This window comes from Lonchura striata, chromosome 27 (assembly GCF_050655825.1).
Source record: "Lonchura striata isolate lonStrDom1 chromosome 27, ASM5065582v1, whole genome shotgun sequence".
NCBI classification, from domain to species: Eukaryota; Metazoa; Chordata; class Aves; order Passeriformes; family Estrildidae; genus Lonchura; species Lonchura striata.
This window is the reverse complement of record NC_140729.1, coordinates 727595-744035: the sequence shown is the minus strand read 5'-3', so window position 1 is coordinate 744035 and position 16441 is coordinate 727595. Positions and strand designations below refer to the sequence as shown.

Genomic DNA, 16441 nt, shown 5'->3' with positions numbered 1-16441 from the left:
CCCTGCACAGCCCTGGGGATTTTGGGGGTCCCTCCCCGCACTGTGCCCACTGCCCCCCGGGGGGTTAGTTGGCAGGGGCAGAGCGGGTGTGTGGTGCCCCGGCGGGCTCAGGGAGGTGGCACATGTCCCCACGGGGGATGTCTGGGTGCTGAGGGTGACCCTGATTTATCTGGGTGCTGTGGAGGTTTCCGTGGGTGCTGTGGGATTCGCCAGGATCCCCCCGCTCCCGATTTCTCTGTCACAACAACGGGGAAACTGAGGCACAGTGAAAAGCGGGGGGGGGGCGGTGTTGCCCCTCAGCAGGTCAGCCCCCGCTGAAGGGGGAGGTGATGCTCAGCCCCCAAAAAGGGGACCGAGGCAGGCCAAGGCAGGGGGTGATGATCTGAGCTGGGGTGGGCAAAAGCCCCCCCGAAAACCCCGGGGCTGCCCCCTCCCCGCGGCTTTACCCACGGGGTGCCCCAGCAGTGTCACGTCACGCCGGGAGGGACAGGGGGGACCCGCCGGCCCTGCCCTCGTTCTTCTGCCCCCGGAGAGGGATTTGGGGGGCCGGGGGCGGGGAGAGCATCCCGGGGGGGGGCGGCGCAGGCCCGTGGCGTGGGCACCGGCGGAGCAAAGCCTGCGCCGCGCGGGGGCCGCGCCGTGGGGCGGGGGGTCCCCACGGGGGAAGGGGCATCGCCCGCGGCCGCGGCGCCGGGGCCGCTGGATGGAAGCGAGCTGGGTGCCGGCTGCCATGGCTCTGGGGCTCTCCTCCAAGAAAGCTTCCTCCAGGAACATCGCCGTGGAGAGGAAAAACCTCATCACCGTCTGCAGGTGGGGGCGGCCGGGGGGCTCCGCGCCGCGGGGGTGGGGGAGAGCAGGGGGGAGGGAGAAGCGACCACCGCCGGTGGGGATGGAGGAGACGGGGGGCGGGGAGGGGCCGTGGGGGTTCATCCCTCCCGCCCGCCGCCCCTGCCCCCTCTGGGGGGATTTGTTGTTGCTGCAGTCGCTTTTTGAGGGGGGGAGATTCAGGTTTGGAGGGGGGAGGAGAAGGATGGGGATGCGGGAAAGGGGGGGGGGGGCGCGGAGCTGCGGGGCCGCGGGGCTGCGGGCGGTGGGGCCGGGGCTGCGGGGGTTCCGGGGGGTTCCGGGGGGCTCGGGGGGCTCGGGGAGACTGCGGGGGTCTACAGGGCTGGGGGGGTCGCGAAGCGGCAGACGGGGGGCGGGGGACACCGTGACAACATGGAGGCGGCCGGTGCGCGGATGTCGGGGCCACCGGGCGCGGCGGGGGGATGCGGGGGGCAGCGGAGGGTGAGGGGGGTGCTGGGGGCAGCGGGGTGCGGGGGGGGCTGGGGTTGGGGACCCCCATGCGGGCGGGGGCCCAGGAAGTGACGTCAGGGCCCCGGAGCGGCGGGGATGGGGATGAAGGATGGAGGATGAGCGTTGTCATGGAGACTCCCGGCTGGACCGGGATGGGGGGGCAGGAACGGGGTGCAGGGACGGGCTGGGGGGGCTGGTGGCTCCTGCCGGGCCGCAGGGGTGGGGTGACACCCCCGGGGGCTGGCGAGGGGCTGCTGCTGCTGACAGCGCTGGAGCCTGGCCCAGGGCGGGGGGATGTGGGAGGTACCAGGGCCTGGGCAAGCTGGCAGGGACCCCCAGGGCCTCATTTTGGGGTCTGGGGACCCCGGGGCTCCTCAGCGTGGCACGGGGCAGCTCCAGACCTCACTGCCATGACACGGGGACCCAGCGGATCTCCTTGCCATGGCATGGGGCACCTGGAGACCCCATTGTCACGGCACGGAGACCCTCTGGACCTGCGCCAGGATGCCTCCAGCGCTCAGTGCTGTGCCGTGAGGCACCCCCAGACCTCAGTGCCGCGGTGGGACACCCTCCTCCTGCTGTCAGGGGGGTCCCCCCAGGCAGCTGCGCCCCTCAGACCCCCAAGACGGGGCGGTGCCCCCCAGGCAAACGCCGAACACCTGCCCCGTGCCGCCCTGTCCTGCCGGGCCCGGCGGGTCCGTGTCCGCGTCCTCGGCGTCGCTGGGCCCCGAGCACGAGTGGCCGGGCGGAAGGGGAAGCCATCACCGCCCGCGCACGGCCGGGAGGAAGGGGGCCTTTGTTCGCCCTTCCTGGCCACTTGCGCGGCGGGGAGCGGCGGCCGCCCCTCGGGGTCCCTGGGGACGCGGGGACAGGGGGGTCACCGAGCCACGGCCCGGCCCGACGCCCTCTTCCCGCTGCCGGGAGCGGGAGCCAACAGCTGGAGAAGCGCTTTGCCGCGGTGCCAAAGCCTCATGTGTGCCAGGCTGGAGGTGGGCACCGGGGGAGCGTCCCCTCCCAGCCCCGACGCCCGTCCCCTCGCCAGGTTCTCGGTGAAAACCCTACTGGAGAAGTACACGGCGGATCCCATCGACGACTCCTCCGAGGAGTTCGTCAACTTCGCTGCCATCCTTGAGCAGATCCTCAGCCACCGCTTCAAAGGTAATGGCGGCCCCCGGGACCGTCCCCGTCCCATCCCCGCGTCCCGTGGGATGGGGACGCGCGTGCTGGCACCAGGGAGCGCGTCCGGCTCTGGCGGAGGGGCTCTGCTGGCCCCTGAGCCAGCCCGGGGGTGCCCGCAGGCCCTGTCAGCTGGTTCAGCTCCGATGGACAGCGCGGGTTTTGGGATTACATCCGCCTGGCCTGCAGCAAGGTGCCCAACAACTGCGTCAGCAGCATCGAGAACATGGAGAACATCAGCACCTCCAGGGCCAAGGTCAGGAAGGCACCAGTGCTGGCCCTGGCCATGGCCCCATCCCCATTTCTATGCCTGTCCTCGTTGCCACTCACTCCACCCTGACCCTGGTACATGGACCCATCTACATTCCCATCCCATCCCATCCCATCCCATCCCATCCCATCCCATCCCATCCCATCCCATCCCATCCCATCCCATCCCATCCCATCCCATCCCATCCCATCCCACTCATTTACATATTTACATATTTACATCCCCAGCCCCAGCCCTCTGTGCCCGCTCCTTGCTCCCTTCCCCTGCCCTGCTGCAGCTCCATCCCCAGGCCCCACAGGACGCAGCAGCAGCTGTGGGTGGGTCCCCGTGGCACCCAAAGCCACTCGTGTGTGGGGAGCTCCAGCTGCTGCCGGGGGTGGGAGTGTGGGGACCCCCGAGGCAGCCCCCATCCTCAGGAGAGCCTGGGGCGCTCTCGCAGGGCCGGGCCTGGATCCGCGTGGCGCTGATGGAGAAGCGAATGTCCGAGTACATCTCCACGGCCCTGCGGGACACTCGGACCACCAGGTGAGCAGCCCCCGGCCCTGCCAGCCGTGGCCACACCTGGAGCAGGCTGTGCGGGTGGGCTGGGGTGGGTTTTGGGGTGCCGGGGGGGTTTTGGGGCGCTGGGGGGGCACATCCAGCCGCGTGTTTCCCCACAGGCGGTTTTACGACGACGGGGCCATCATGCTGCGGGAGGAGTCCACGGTGCTCACAGGGATGCTCATCGGGCTCAGCGCCATCGACTTCAGGTGGGGACAGGGACACAGTGGGACGCAGGCCCCGACTGACAGCCCCTGACCTCCTCCTGCTGCCTCTGCTCAGCTTCTGCCTGAAGGGAGAGGTGATGGACGGCAAAACGCCCGTGGTCATTGACTACACGCCCTACCTGAAGTTCACCCAGAGGTAGGAGCTGGGGGGCCCTTCCTGGGGTGGGCACCCCCCCATCTCTCCCCCAGCACCACGATGGGGCTCCCTGAAGCCCTGCCAGCCCCTGCTGAGCCCCCACACCCCCCAGCTACGACTACCTGAGTGAGGAGGAGGAGCGGGGCAGTGTGGAGAGCAGCACAAGCGAGGACAGCTCACCTGAGCACCCCTACCTGCCCCTGGTCACCGACGAGGACAGCTGGTACAACAAGTGGCGCAAGATGGAGCAGAAATTCCGCATTGTTTACGCCCAAAAGGTACCGGGAGCCCGGCTGGGGCCGTCAGGGTCTCAGCTTGCCCAGGATGCTCCAGCCTGGAGCGTCTCTGCCTCTGCATCCCCGCTCCCACAGCCCAGTGGTGCCCCCAGCCCTTCATCCTGCTGCTGCGGTGACCCAGCCCGCTCCCTGCCGCTCTGGGTGGCCCTGGGGACACGGGGATGGTGGCAGGGGGGCAGCACTGACGGTGGCCTCAAACAGGGGTACCTGGAGGAGCTGGTGCGGCTGCGGGAGTCGCAGCTGAAGGACCTGGAGGCGGAGAACAAGCGGCTGAAGCTCCGGCTGGAGGAGGTGATGGTGCAGAACCAGCTGGAGAAGAGGGAGCTGGAGGGCGTCATCCTGGAGCTGCAGGAGCAGCTGTGAGTGGGGCGCCAGGCCAGGGGGCTCGGGGGGCTGGGGGTCCCTGGAGCTGGTCCCTGGGTGTCCCCAGTGCCCCACCCGCCCCCGGGCCGTGTCACCCGGCAGCTCCCGGCGCTGGTGGCTGTGCCGCGAGCTGAGCAGCCGCCTTTGCTGCAGGACGGGGCTGATCCCCTGCGAGAACCCTCAGCTGGCCCAGCTCTCCAAGGAGATGGTGACACCCCTGGTCAACCAGTGGCCCTCCCTGGGGACCCTCAACGGCAACGAGAGCGGCTCGGACAGCAAACTCTACAGAAGGCAAGCTCGCAGCGGGGGCAGAGACCTCCGAAGCGCCCTGCCCGGCCCCGGGGGGACGCGGGGTGTGGGGGGCAGCAGGGCTGTGCCAGCCCCAGGGGCTCAGAGCCGTCCCTCTGCAGGCACAGCTTCGTGAGCACCGACCAGCTCTCGGCCGAGAACAGCCTCAGCTCCGACTCCCAGCGCCTGGGCGAGGGCAAGCGCGAAGGGGAGCCCTGGGGGCCCATGGGTAAGACCCCCACCCACCTTAGGGCGCCCCCGGGGCTCAGCGCCTCTCCCCACATGCACCCGGGCGTCGGGACCCCCCAGCAGCCCCCTCCTCGTGGTCGGGATGCTGCCCCAGCAGTGCAGGGAAGCCAGGAGAGGTGGTCCCTGTCCCCCCGGGGTGGCAGGGCAGGGACGGGGGGCGAACCCGCCGTGACGCCCGCTCTGCCCGCAGGGAAGGACCCCACGCCCTCCATGCTGGGGCTCTGCGGCTCCCTGGCCTCCCTGCCCAGCTGCAAGTCCCTGGCCAGCCTCAAGTCCAACGAGTGCCTGGTGAGCGACAGCACGGAAGCCAGCCCGACCCGCAGCCCCAGCTGAGACCCCCGGCCCGGCGACGGCCCCGGACTGACGGAGCTCGGCGCCCCTCGCCGCCCCGGCACCGGCGAGGGACCCGCCCGTCCCACCGGGGCGGCTGGGGACCGGCGTCCCCCTCCCCGTCTTGAGACCCCCCGGCCCCCCAGCCCGGAGCCCGGCTGGAGACACGGACCTGTCGGGATGGGGGCAGGACGGGGGGAACGAACTGTGCCACGGTGGGGGAGCTGCGAGTGCCAGCTGCTGGGGAGCGGGGCCAGCCCCTTCCCGGGGTGGGGGTCCCGCGTGGCCCCGGGGGTCGGGGCCAGCCCCTTCCCGGGGTGGGGGTCCCGCGTGGCCCCGGGGGTCGGGGCCAGCCCCTTCCCGGGGTGGGGGTCCCGCGTGGCCCCGGGGGTCGGGGCCGGCCCCTTCCCGGGGTGGGGGTCCCACATGGCCCCACTGTCCCTCCTGCTCGGCCCTTGGTGCCCGCCCGGGCTGCGCCTGCCTGGCCTCCCCCAGCTCCCTCCACTGTGGGGGCTGCCTGTCCCCCCTTGCAGCAGCATCCCCACAACAGGGGGAGGACTCTTCTCCCCGTTCCTCCCCGTCCTCCCCTGGGTTTTGGGTTGTTTTGGGTGATTTTGGTTTTTATTTCAGCCCCATCTGCCTTGTTGGAGCAAAAGGAATCAATAAACACAGCAAGCAGAGCTGGCCTGTCACCCACCTCCCCTCGTGGCCCCTGCCACCAGGCCCTGGCCCTGGCAAGGATGTTGGGGTGCTCAGTGGGGCTCCTCCAGCCCCTCTGGGCAGGGACAGCACCTTCGGGCCACAGCAGAGCACCAAGGCCGGGCCAGCCCCGTGCCCAGCAGCAGCAGGGGCTGCCGGGGGAGGATGGTGGTCCTGGGGTCCCCAACCCCCAGTGAACACCCAGCTGAGACCCCGTGGGTGACAGACTGTGCCTACACAACACGGCTGTGGCTGTCACCCCACAGGTGTCTCTACAGCCCCCCAGCACACAGAGAGAAATCCTTCCACTAAGAGACAATTATTTTATTTAAGAAATTAGGAGAAATTCCCTCCATGAGTCCCGGGGTAACGGGGGCAGTGCCCGCAGAGCTGGGCAGGCCCTTGCAGTGACAGGATGGGGCAGGGGCGCCACACTGGCCCCCCAGAGCAGCAGTGAGGTCTGTCCCCACACAGGGTCTGTCCAACCCAGGGTCTGACAGCGGATGGGGACATCCCGAGTGGGAGGAGAGGTCCAGAGGCAGGGAGAGGGTCCTGACGTGTCCCCATGCCATGCAGAGCCAGCAAGGCGAGGCTGTGTGAGAGGGATGGTCGCGGGGGCAGATCCCCAGGCAGAGCAGGGCTGGGGGGCCCAGGCAGGCCGAGAAGCCCCCAAGGTCTGGGGTTTGGTCCTTGCCAGAGCCTCAGCTCCATCTCCTGCCAGGCCGAGTCTCCTGGGACACGTGTCCATGAATCCAACAGCAGCATCAGTCCAGCCCCAGGGGATGGGCGCGGGGGGCTCTGGATCCCCCCCAGTGTCACAGCAGCAGGCACAGATGTCCCCCAGCGTGGCTGGGACAGGGAGTGGGGCCAGGCCGGCCCTGGCTCCGTGTGTGGCAGGGAGAGGCAGAGCAGGAACGAAGGCACTTGGGCTCTGCACAGCCGGGCGCGGATCGCCGCTCCTGGGACACCTGGCACGAGCAGGGCCGGCGCTGTGCCCTGGGCACGGCTGGCACTGTCCCCTGGGCACGGCTGCGTCCAGCCCTGCCCCAGGCCCGCTCACAATCCCCGCAGCTGCTGCTCCTGGTTCAGCTTCTGGAAGAAGCTCTTGCCAAATTCATAGGTGCTGATCATGATGGCGCAGGCAGGTGCCACCTTGATGACGCGGGGCAGGAACCCTGCGGGGACAGCACCGTGAGCCCTGGGTGACACCAGGGCACCTGGAACCCCGGCACGGGGCTGGGGCACAGCCTCACCTGCAAACAGCCCCCGGGTGCCAGACTCGGCGCGGATCCGCTGCATGAGCAGCCAGGTGGAGGAAGGCTTGGAGGCTGTGACTGTGGGGAGAGGGGGGCAGGTGAGGGTTAGGGGACAGCCATGGGGAGTCCTGGCTGCCCCCCAGGCACCTGCCTGGAGCCTGGCCCCTCACCTGGGTGCACCTCGCTGTCTCCCAGCTCGATCTGCCGCTGGGTTTTGACCACGTCGAAGGGCAGCGTCAGCACCGCGGCCACCTGTGGGGTTGGACGGACGGTGAGTCAGGACGTGGCGTTCCTGCCCAGTGCCAGCTCTGCTGTCACCTCCCAGCACCATCCCAGCCCCACTCCTCCCTCCCACAGTGCCACCACCCCCAGGGGAGCCCCAGTGTCCCAAACTCACCGTGCCAGAGATGGCCCCGGACGCGAAGCTGACCGTGAACGTGGCCCCGTCCAGCCAGGGCTGCCTGCAGAGCCACGTCCTCACCAGCTCGTAGTTAAACCAGTACAGAGCTGGGGGAGAGGAGACACCAGTGCTACCCCCGGGCACCCCCAGCGCAGGGCTGCCCCGTGTCCCCGTGCCCCCAGACATACCTGAGAAGGGGACGTCCCGCAGCACGGTGGGTCCCCAGCCTCTCCAGAGGGACAGCCAGCCGTCCTGGGCCACCGCCGACCGGATGCAGGCGTGCAGCTCGCGGTAGCTGAGCTGCTGCGACTGCATCTTGGTGCGGATCAGCTCCAGGGGGCTGATGACCGTCACAGCACCCACTGCAGCAGAGGGACACAGGCAATGAGCTCTGTCCGCCGCAGCGGCTGTGCCAGAGCCTCCAGCACCGTGCCAGGAGAGCCGGGCACTGACTGTGGGCACCGAGCCCTGCCAGGACACGGGGTGGGCGTGGGGGGACCCCAGAGAGGAGGGGTACTCACGCCGGGCGAGGGCCCCAGCCAGCAAGGGGATGCAGTGGTTCCAGCTGCCCATGCGGGCGTGCAGGTAGTCCCGGAGCTGGTCGTAGGTGGTGAAGTAAATGATGGTGGCTGGCACGGCCATGACCCTGCGAGGAGGAGGAGGGCAGTGAGGGGCGTGTGCCCTCCCTTGGGGGCTGGCAGGGCGCTTGGGACCTAAGTCTGTGTGCCTGGGCAGGCGGTACCAGCCAGAATTCCCAAACTCACAGCGTTGGGGGCAAGCCGCTCCACAGAGATCTGATGCCCTCATGGCGTGTGATCTTCACAAAGGCATCCTGGGGAGAGAGCGGAGCACCAGGGACAGGAGTCACAGGTGGGAGAAGGACAAGCAACCCCCCAGAAAACACCCCGACACCCCTCTGGGGTGGGGAGGCCCTGGCCATGCCCGGAGCTCCTACCAGCGTGCCGGTGAAGTGGCCGGGGGCCTTGTACCAGGCGGTGCAGCCGTTGCCGTTCTGGCAGACGTACAGGTGGTCCATGAGCCCGTTGCAGTAGAGGAAACACTTCCCTGGGGCAGGAAACAACGGCACTGCCATGACCCAGCAGACCCTCCCCTCTGCCCCATGCCCAGCTTCCTGAGCCCAAAGCTGTCACATCTTCCAGGAAGGAGCCAAACCCTCGGTGCTTGAGCCCAGCGTGCACCAGTCCGAGACCAAGGCCAGGAGAGGAACAACCCTCCAGCAAGGGTCTGGTCGTGGCCAGAACCAGGGCACGGGGACACCCAGCTCCGTGGCAGGCACGGGGACACAGCAGGACCCACTGCCAGCAACGGGAGAGGGTTTATGCCTCACTTGGCCTTGGCTCTGCTGGCCTGGCACAGCGGGGACGTCAGCACTGGCCCCTCCGCTGGGCTGCCAGGCCAGGCACAAGGGACACCGGGCAGTGGAAATCCAAGGGGACTTTGAGTGGCAACAGGACAGAGGGACAAGGCAGGGGGACCACAGCCAGCCAGGCCTGCTGCACAACAGATGCCCACGGACCTGGCTCAGCCAGCCCTGCAGCAGGGCTGCAGGGGCAGCCTGGCTGAGGACAGTGCCAGCCCCCATCGTGCAGGGATGTCCCCACAGCCAGAGGAGCCCAAGGCACCGCCAGTGGAGAAGCAAACCAGGATGAAGGCTCGGGAAAGCGAAGCCACTGGCAGCAGGAGCCCCTGGCGTACTCACATGTGGCCGGCTGAGCGCCCCAGGGCACTGACTGCGCTGCCAACACTGAAACACACAATGGGGACACACTGAGCACCCACACAGGGACACGCCACCACCCGGGGCGGTGGGAGGGCTCTGTGGGTGACCGTGTGCCCCCGCTGCCCCTTCCCAAGCAGCTCCTGTTGTCAGCACACCAGTCCCCTGGGGCCAGCCCCAGCCACTGACCCCAGAGGAAGGGGCAGAGCCCAAGGGGAGCAGCAGGAGCCTGGAGCAAAGGCAGTGGGGGAGCAGCCAGCAGCTGCAGCAAGCGGAGCCCCTGGAGGGCTGGGGGCTGCCAGGCACAGCGCTGGCCCCTGAGGCTGCCGAGGGGCAGGACAGAGCCCAGCAGGAGCCCGGCTGCCCCGGCAGGGCCCCCGGCCCATGAGCACGAGGGGCCCAGGGTGAGCTGCCACCCCGCGACGACCCCGTGCTCCGGAGCAGAGACATCCCTGCATCCCTGCCACCAGCTCTGCCAGCTGAGCCCCCCGCGCTGGGGGTCTCTTCCAGCTGAAGCCCCCTGCCCTGCCCCCGCGGGGTTACCTTTGGAGAAGGGCGTCCTCTGGGCCTGCAGCCGGATCTTCACCACGTCCAGCGGCGTCACTGAAAAGACACCGTCCCTTAGCCCTGCCAGCCCCGTGCCACCCCCGTGTCACCCCCAGCCCGGCGCCCGCCCCCCGCGCTCACCGAAGAGGGAGGTGAGGATGGCGCCCGTCCCCGAGGCCAGCATCTGCTGCAGCGGCGTGATGCCCCCGCCGGGGCTCGGCGTCTTCTCAGCCATGGCACCGTCCCCCTGCAGGCACGGCAGCGGATGCAGGGCTGGGGGTCCCTGTCCAGGGGGAGGTGCCCGGGGAGCCCCCCAGCATCCCCCGTGCAGCAGCGTCCCAGGTGTCCCACGCCCGCTGCGCTATCGCTGCGGCACACGGCCCCCATCATCTGGGTGTCCTGGGGGGTGGCAGGGCTGGCTCCCGGGCCAGCCCAGCCCTGATAACACCCCCTGGCCCCACACTGGCAGCAGGCCCGGCCTGGCTGGAGAGCTGGAGACAGCCCAGCCTTCCCTGTCCTTGGGGAAGCAGGACTGTCCCCTCCCTGCACTCGGAAAATTAAGGAAAGGAAGGAACAAAGTGCAAAGACCAGCCACACTGTGACAGCACCCCCAGCTCTGGCTGGGACGGCAGCAGAGCCCCGTGCAGCCATGGCAGGACACCAGGGAGGGGGAGATCCCCCTCGTGAGTTTGCAACAAGGACCCCAAGAAGGGTTTAGGTATCTGAAACCTCCTGCCTGATCCCATCGAGGCTTGGCAAGGCTGCAGCCTCCAGGGCTGGTGTGCTGCCCTCGGGAAGCAGGGGATATCACACCCTTCCCAGGCAGAAGGATGTGCAGAAGTGACCCTCAGCACATCCAGCACCAGCTGCTCCCTCTTGCTGCAGCCTGGGCATGATTGTCATGCTGGGACAGGGCCATAGCAGGAGAGCTTCCAGGCTTTGGAAACCCACAGGGTTCTTTAAAGCCTGGGAATGCAGCAAAAAACCTTCACCATCTGACTCATCAATCTGCAAGGTCAGAGAAGTCATAAATCTCCCCTTTACGGGCTCTGGAATTGTTGGGTGACCAAGGCTGCAGGTTGGGACAGGCCTGTCCTGAAGCCACACGTGCCAGCCCCACAGGGAGCGGGTCTGTCGTGGCAGAGGCACCGGCCCTGCTGGGAGAGCTGGATCTACCCCAGCCCTGCACCCGTGCCAGCCCCACAGGGAGCTGGGCCTGTCCTGAGCCCACCCGGACCCGGGGGCTCTTTGGGCACAGCTCCCCGGCGTGCCCATCACGGCGTGGCAGGTGCCCCACAGACCCAGAGCCACTGCAAAACCTGCCAGGGGCAGGGGCCAGGTCCTGCCCGTGAGCCACCCTCCTGCTCAGCCTGCGCAAGCAGGGAAATCTCCTGCTCCCAGCTCTGCCCCACCTGATAAACTCGCTCCTCACAGCGCCGCGCCCCGCTCAGCCCCTCTGTGCTGGGGCAGGGGGCACCGGGGGCTCCCGTTTGCCCCCGGGCTGCCCTCCCAGCTGGAGCTGCTCCCTTTTCCACGCGGGATAAAACACGTCCCCAGCCCAGAGCCCTGCTGGCCCCGAGTGCCGGGGCTGGCTGTGGCCCGGTGGCGGTGGGGACAGCAAGGGGACAGCAAGGGGACAGCAACACGGCTGAAGGCGACGACTGCGAGCAGCTCGCAGGGACGGGGCTGCGGGGAGCTCAGGGGCTGTGCCGGGCTGGCTGCAGCCCCGAGGCAGAGGGAAATCCTGCGGCCGGTGCCCGGGCTGCTGCGGCCTCGGGGATGGGACGCTGGGTCCGCACCTTCCACCCCGGCCGGCGCGGGGCCCCGTCCTGCCGGGCACAGCCCCGGAGCGGGCACAGCCCCGGAGCGGGCACAGCCCGTCCTGCCGGGAGCGGGCACAGCCCCGGAGCGGGCACAGCCCGTCCCGCCGGGAGCGGGCACAGCCCCGGAGCGGGCACAGCCCGTCCTGTCCCGGACCGGGCACAGCCCCGGAGCGGGCACAGCCCGTCCTGCCGGGCACAGCCCGGGCACAGCGCTGCTGTGTCCCAGCCCAGCCCTGCCCTGCCGAATCCCCACGCGGTTTCTGCCCCCCCTGCCTGGGGCCAGCAGCCCCCGGGGGGTTCGTTCCTCAGCCCAGGGCCGGGCCTCTCCCCCGGCCCTACAGCTCCCCGTCCCAGGATCCGCAGCCCCGGCAGCCTCGGGGTGCGCCCCTCCCCGGGAGGGTCCCTGCGGCCGCCTCCGCGCACGACACCGGGGGAAACTGAGTCACGCGGTCGCGCGTGGCGGAGCTCGCGGGAGGTGACGTGGGGGACGCGGTGCCGGGGGAAGCGCCGGGGGTGCCGCCCCACCTGCTCATTCCAGCCAGGCTCGGCGCGTCCCTCCGGGAGCGGGCGGCGGCTCCGCGCCCGCGGCGCCTTTAAGGAGCCCCGTGGGCGCCCCGCGGCCCCGCGCGCTTCCGCCGCCCGCCGCGCACGCGCGCTGCGGCCCCGCGGGCCCGCGCCCCCTGCCGGCCCGGGGGAGCGCGGCAGCCGAGACGGCGGGGACGGGAACGGCGGGAAGGGAGAAACGGCTGGAACGGGAAACAGCTGGAATACAGACACACCTGGGATGGAGACACACCTGGGACACAGAAACAGCTGGGACGGGAACGGCTGGGAGGGAGAAACCGATGGAACGAGGAAACAGCTGGGATGGGGAAACAGCTGGGATGGAGAAATAGCTGGGATACAGAAACAGCTGGGATAGAGACACACCTGGAATAGAGACACACCTGGGACACAGAAACAGCTGGGACAGGAACAGCTGGAATAGGGAAACAGCTGGAATGGGGAAACAGGTGGAATGGAGACACACCTGGAATAGAGACACACCTGGGATACAGAAACATCTGGGACAGGAACAGCCAGGCTCAGCGGCGGGCTGGGACATGGGCACGGTGCCGTGCCAGGCTCTGTGCCACCCTGTTGCCTGCAGAGGAACAAAGCCTCTCAGTTCCCAAAGCACCTCCCCGTCCTCTGCCGCGCTCCCCGCAGCCCCGCCGGGCCCTGCTGCTTCCACCTGGGCTGTGAGAGCCGGGATTAATGCCAGGACCCGGTGGGGCTGGAATGCCAGCTCTGCTCCGGGCAGACCCTCAAGTGGAGTCCTTCCTTGTGCTGGAAGCACTGAGTTTCCTCTGGAGAGCCCTTCTGGGCGAGGTGGTGATCTCCCTGAGGGGCTCTTATTTCTGCCTGTAGTTAAATCTGGGTATTTTCTCGGGTGGAGTTTCTTCACCGAAAGGGTGATCAGACACTGGCAGGGGCTGCCCAGGGAGGTGCTGGAGGCCCCATCCCTGGAGGTGTCCAGGGAATGACCCCACACGGCACTCAGTGCTCTGGAGCGGTTGGCAAGGCGGGGATCGGGCACAGGCTGGGCTGTGATGATGATGCTCTGGGAGGTCTTTCCCAGCCCCGGTGATTCCGGGAAGGTGGTTCAAGGGGAGCCCTTCTGGCGCCCCTCGCTGTAATCTGGGCTGGTGACAGCAGATGGCTCCCGAAGCCCCCCGAAAGCCGCACGGACCCCCGGCACCGCGGGCTGCGACCCCCGGCAGCCCCGCGGGCAGCGGAACCGGGGCGCGGGGCTGGGATGAGATCGCAGCTCCGGCTTCAGCGCCCTTCAGGAAAGTCCCGCGGGCCAGAGCTCCCGCTGACTCGTTTGTGTGACAGCATCGCTGCAGGACCTGCGGTGCTGCTGCATGATGCAATCGCTGCCTCAGAGCCGGCTGAACTCCTGCCCCGACAGACCCGAGGATAAATCCTGCGCTGGTGCCCTCTTTGCCCCCCGGCGAGAGCCATCCTGCGGGGAGGACGGAGCGCTCAAGGACAGACGTGCAGGTGCCAGAGCAGCTCTGCCAGCTGAGCAGGAGCAGGTCGGGGCTCAGTCTGCAGCCCCGGGTGTTTGTTTTGCAGCCTCTTTCACCCAGACATGTTCCCTGTCCCCTTGCAGAGCTGGCAGAGCTGCGGTGGCTGCTCTCCTCCAGGAATAAAGTCTCTCCTGGCATCTCTGAGAATTGTCGGTGAAGGGGGACGCTAGTGCCGGAACTGCCCTTCCATGACACCGGGTCCAAGGGAATCTTGGCTTTAAGCGATGGGAGCCCGGGAGCCCGACAATTCCCACAAGGTCCCGTAAGTGAACACATCCTGCGCCTCCCTGATGAGTCAGCTCTGCCTCTCAGACACGGGCTTTAAACGATCTGAAAGCCTCTTGCAGCTGGTAACTTAGAAATGGAAAAATGATTAATTAAAAATATATCTGTCCTTAGAGGTATTGGGTCTTGTATCTTCTGGTTCGGGTGCTGGGCTTTGCGTGGCTTCCGCGCAGCTGAATAATGTTTTTTCAGATGGGGTGGGGATAAGAGGGACCGGTGAAAGATGGTTTAAGTGCCTTGGCCTGGATTTTTTGGGTCTCTTCATTTGCTAAAGAGGTCAGGGTGAAAGGGTGAGTTTGTTTACCCCAAGCTCAGCACGGCTGAGCCTGGCTGGCTCTTGGTGCCGAGTCAGGCCCGCTGCCCGAACACCGGGACCCTTTTTGTCCCCAGCTCACGTCCCGCAGCCCCGCTGGCCCTGGCACGGTTCCTGTGAAAATGAGCTGCTGGGTCACTTCAGTGGGAGAGGACCGTGTCCAGGCTGAAGCAGGGGTCTGGTTTGTGGGCGCCAGCTGAGCTCCGGTGCCCGCGGCAGGGCCGGTCTGCGCGGGCCCTGCTGGGCCTGTCCTGCCGTGACACCGCAGGCACGGCCGGGGACGCTCGTGGAAGTGCTGCTCCCAGCTCCCGGCGCTTTGGGAGCCGGCTGGCGTCCCGGCCAGCGCCACGGCCGGGACCTGCTCTGGGGCTGCGAGCCCGGGGCTCCTCGCTGAGCCTCCTGCGCCGCGCCGGCAGCGCCTGCGGTGGCTCTGCAAGGGTCTGGGAACCGCTCACTTCCCAAATCGCATTTGGAAAGCAATTAGCCCGTTTCCTTTATTTAGGTGAACTTTAACGGCCAGGTTACAAAAGGATCTGGGGAGTGCTTTAATGGAATTAAGCCAGTGCAGAATTTGAGTATTTATTTTAGCTGGGATCATTATGGTTTTGCAAAAGCCAGGCTTAAGCTGAATTAAGTGACTCAAATGAAGCAGCTTGTGGCCAGAGGAGGCCCTGGGGACATCAGACTTGTATAACCCAGAATATAACCCAATATAACCCAGAATTTCTAACGCAGCTGCAGCTCTGCAGGTCAATTCCCACCGCAGGTGAGACCTGGAAAATGGTGTTCTGCCTTCTGTAGCAGCTGCCAGGGAAAACCTTGGCAGTTACCAAACAGGGGACAAACCTCACCTGGGAGGAAAATAAACCTGGTCTTAGGGCTGAAGAAACAGGTATGGAAGATAAAGACCCAATGGTCTCCTCACCGAAGGATTCCTTTATAATTTTGTGTTAAAATAGTACACACCTAGCAGCAGTATGGGCCAGGAGTGCAGAGGAAAGATAAACCTGGCCTGAGAACAGTAGGAAAAATTCCCAGATCCCTTTTCCAATAAACAAAACTCCTGTGAACACAAAGAAGAGCCAGAAGAGCTCAGTGCAGTAATTAAACTCTACATCAGCTGCCAGCCTGCTGCACATCCAGGTGAGAGATGTGCCCTTAGAGAACTTCTCTGCAGCTCCTCCCAGCCGGGGCAGGATCTGCTGGTCACCGTCAGCTCTTCCCACCTCGGGCTGCACTCTGGGACTTGGGCTGCTCCAGCAGTTCTGGAAACATCTCGGTGTTGCTGCAGCAATTGATGCATTCCACTCTTGACCAACCTCTGCCAGCAGATCTCCTAAATGGCCTGGAGGTGGCTGTGCCTGAACACTGGCTGGCACTGGCTAATGAGGCCTCTGCCCAGCCCAGGATTTCTTGGCTCCAGACAGGATTTGTTGCTGAGATCTCAGGCAGGTGTAAGTTGAGGTGACTTCAGAAGATGGGTGTTGTCATGCTGAGCACTTCAAGAAACGAGGCCCAGAGTCTCTTTTGGCTTTGCTGCCTTTAGGTGAAGAAACGATCCTGTTGGAGGGTGCTGAGCTGACTCCCAGCCAGCCTGGTGCTCCTGGTGCATCCCACACCGCCGTGGGAAGAGCTGCTGTCCCAGATCGGGCTCCAGCTGCTTGCACTGCAACTCATCTTCTTTTCTGTGGCATCACAAGGACGGATCCTCTTGTAGCATTGTAGTGTTTATTTTACAATTCCCAAAGCTGTGATCATAAATATTTTTTTTTTTTGTACAACTCTAATCTGAAGTCTGCAGTTATTGATGCTGCAGTAAGAGAATAGCTTTGACACTCCACAAACCATTATTCCAAACCAAGACGGACCATTGCCAGTCTGGTCTGCTTTAAAAAGCAGACTGGTGCTGCACGAGTGTGCGCTCCTGGAAAGACCTGGTGAGGAAATTCCCTTTTCCTATCTAAGTTAGACTTAAAATAAAGAGATACCCAGCAACTACAGGTAAAGAAGGCTTTAAGAAGAACCTGGTGCTGCAGGTTTCTCATCTGTTTCTCTCACAAAAAGCCTGTTCATAAACTGGATGTTTGTCCTTGATTTGCACCTCAGTGTTTGTCAGGAAAAACTGAAAACTGGA

General features: G+C 66.3%; 2 protein-coding genes across 7 annotated transcripts; one reads left to right on the top strand and one right to left on the bottom strand.

Annotated features, from left to right (window-relative positions):
* The first annotated feature begins 600 nt into the window (after window positions 1-600).
* Window positions 601-5310, top strand: RUNDC3A (RUN domain containing 3A). Its single transcript, XM_021538472.3, has 11 exons — window positions 601-810; window positions 2339-2454; window positions 2595-2728; window positions 3183-3268; window positions 3403-3492; window positions 3566-3646; window positions 3759-3924; window positions 4144-4301; window positions 4459-4596; window positions 4716-4822; window positions 5033-5310. Exons 1-11 carry the CDS (start codon window positions 704-706, stop codon window positions 5173-5175), a joined length of 1326 nt encoding a protein of 441 aa, XP_021394147.2. The 5' UTR covers window positions 601-703; the 3' UTR covers window positions 5176-5310.
* An 864-nt stretch (window positions 5311-6174) lies between these two features.
* Window positions 6175-12268, bottom strand: SLC25A39 (solute carrier family 25 member 39). 6 transcript variants are annotated; one of them, XM_085561671.1, is made up of 12 exons: window positions 12160-12268; window positions 9953-10178; window positions 9809-9868; window positions 9248-9292; window positions 8483-8592; window positions 8292-8359; window positions 8049-8173; window positions 7716-7889; window positions 7525-7634; window positions 7298-7379; window positions 7125-7205; window positions 6175-7046 (listed from the first exon to the last, which is right to left on the bottom strand). In XM_085561671.1, exons 2-12 carry the CDS (start codon window positions 10044-10046, stop codon window positions 6928-6930), a joined length of 1068 nt encoding a protein of 355 aa, XP_085417797.1. In that variant the 5' UTR covers window positions 10047-10178; window positions 12160-12268; the 3' UTR covers window positions 6175-6927. The 6 variants fall into 6 exon arrangements, with proteins under 6 accessions (XP_085417797.1, XP_021394151.2, XP_085417800.1 ...); XM_021538476.3 differs by having other exon boundaries at window positions 9953-10058; XM_085561674.1 differs by having other exon boundaries at window positions 9953-10094; window positions 12160-12258.
* Window positions 12269-16441: the final 4173 nt, after the last annotated feature.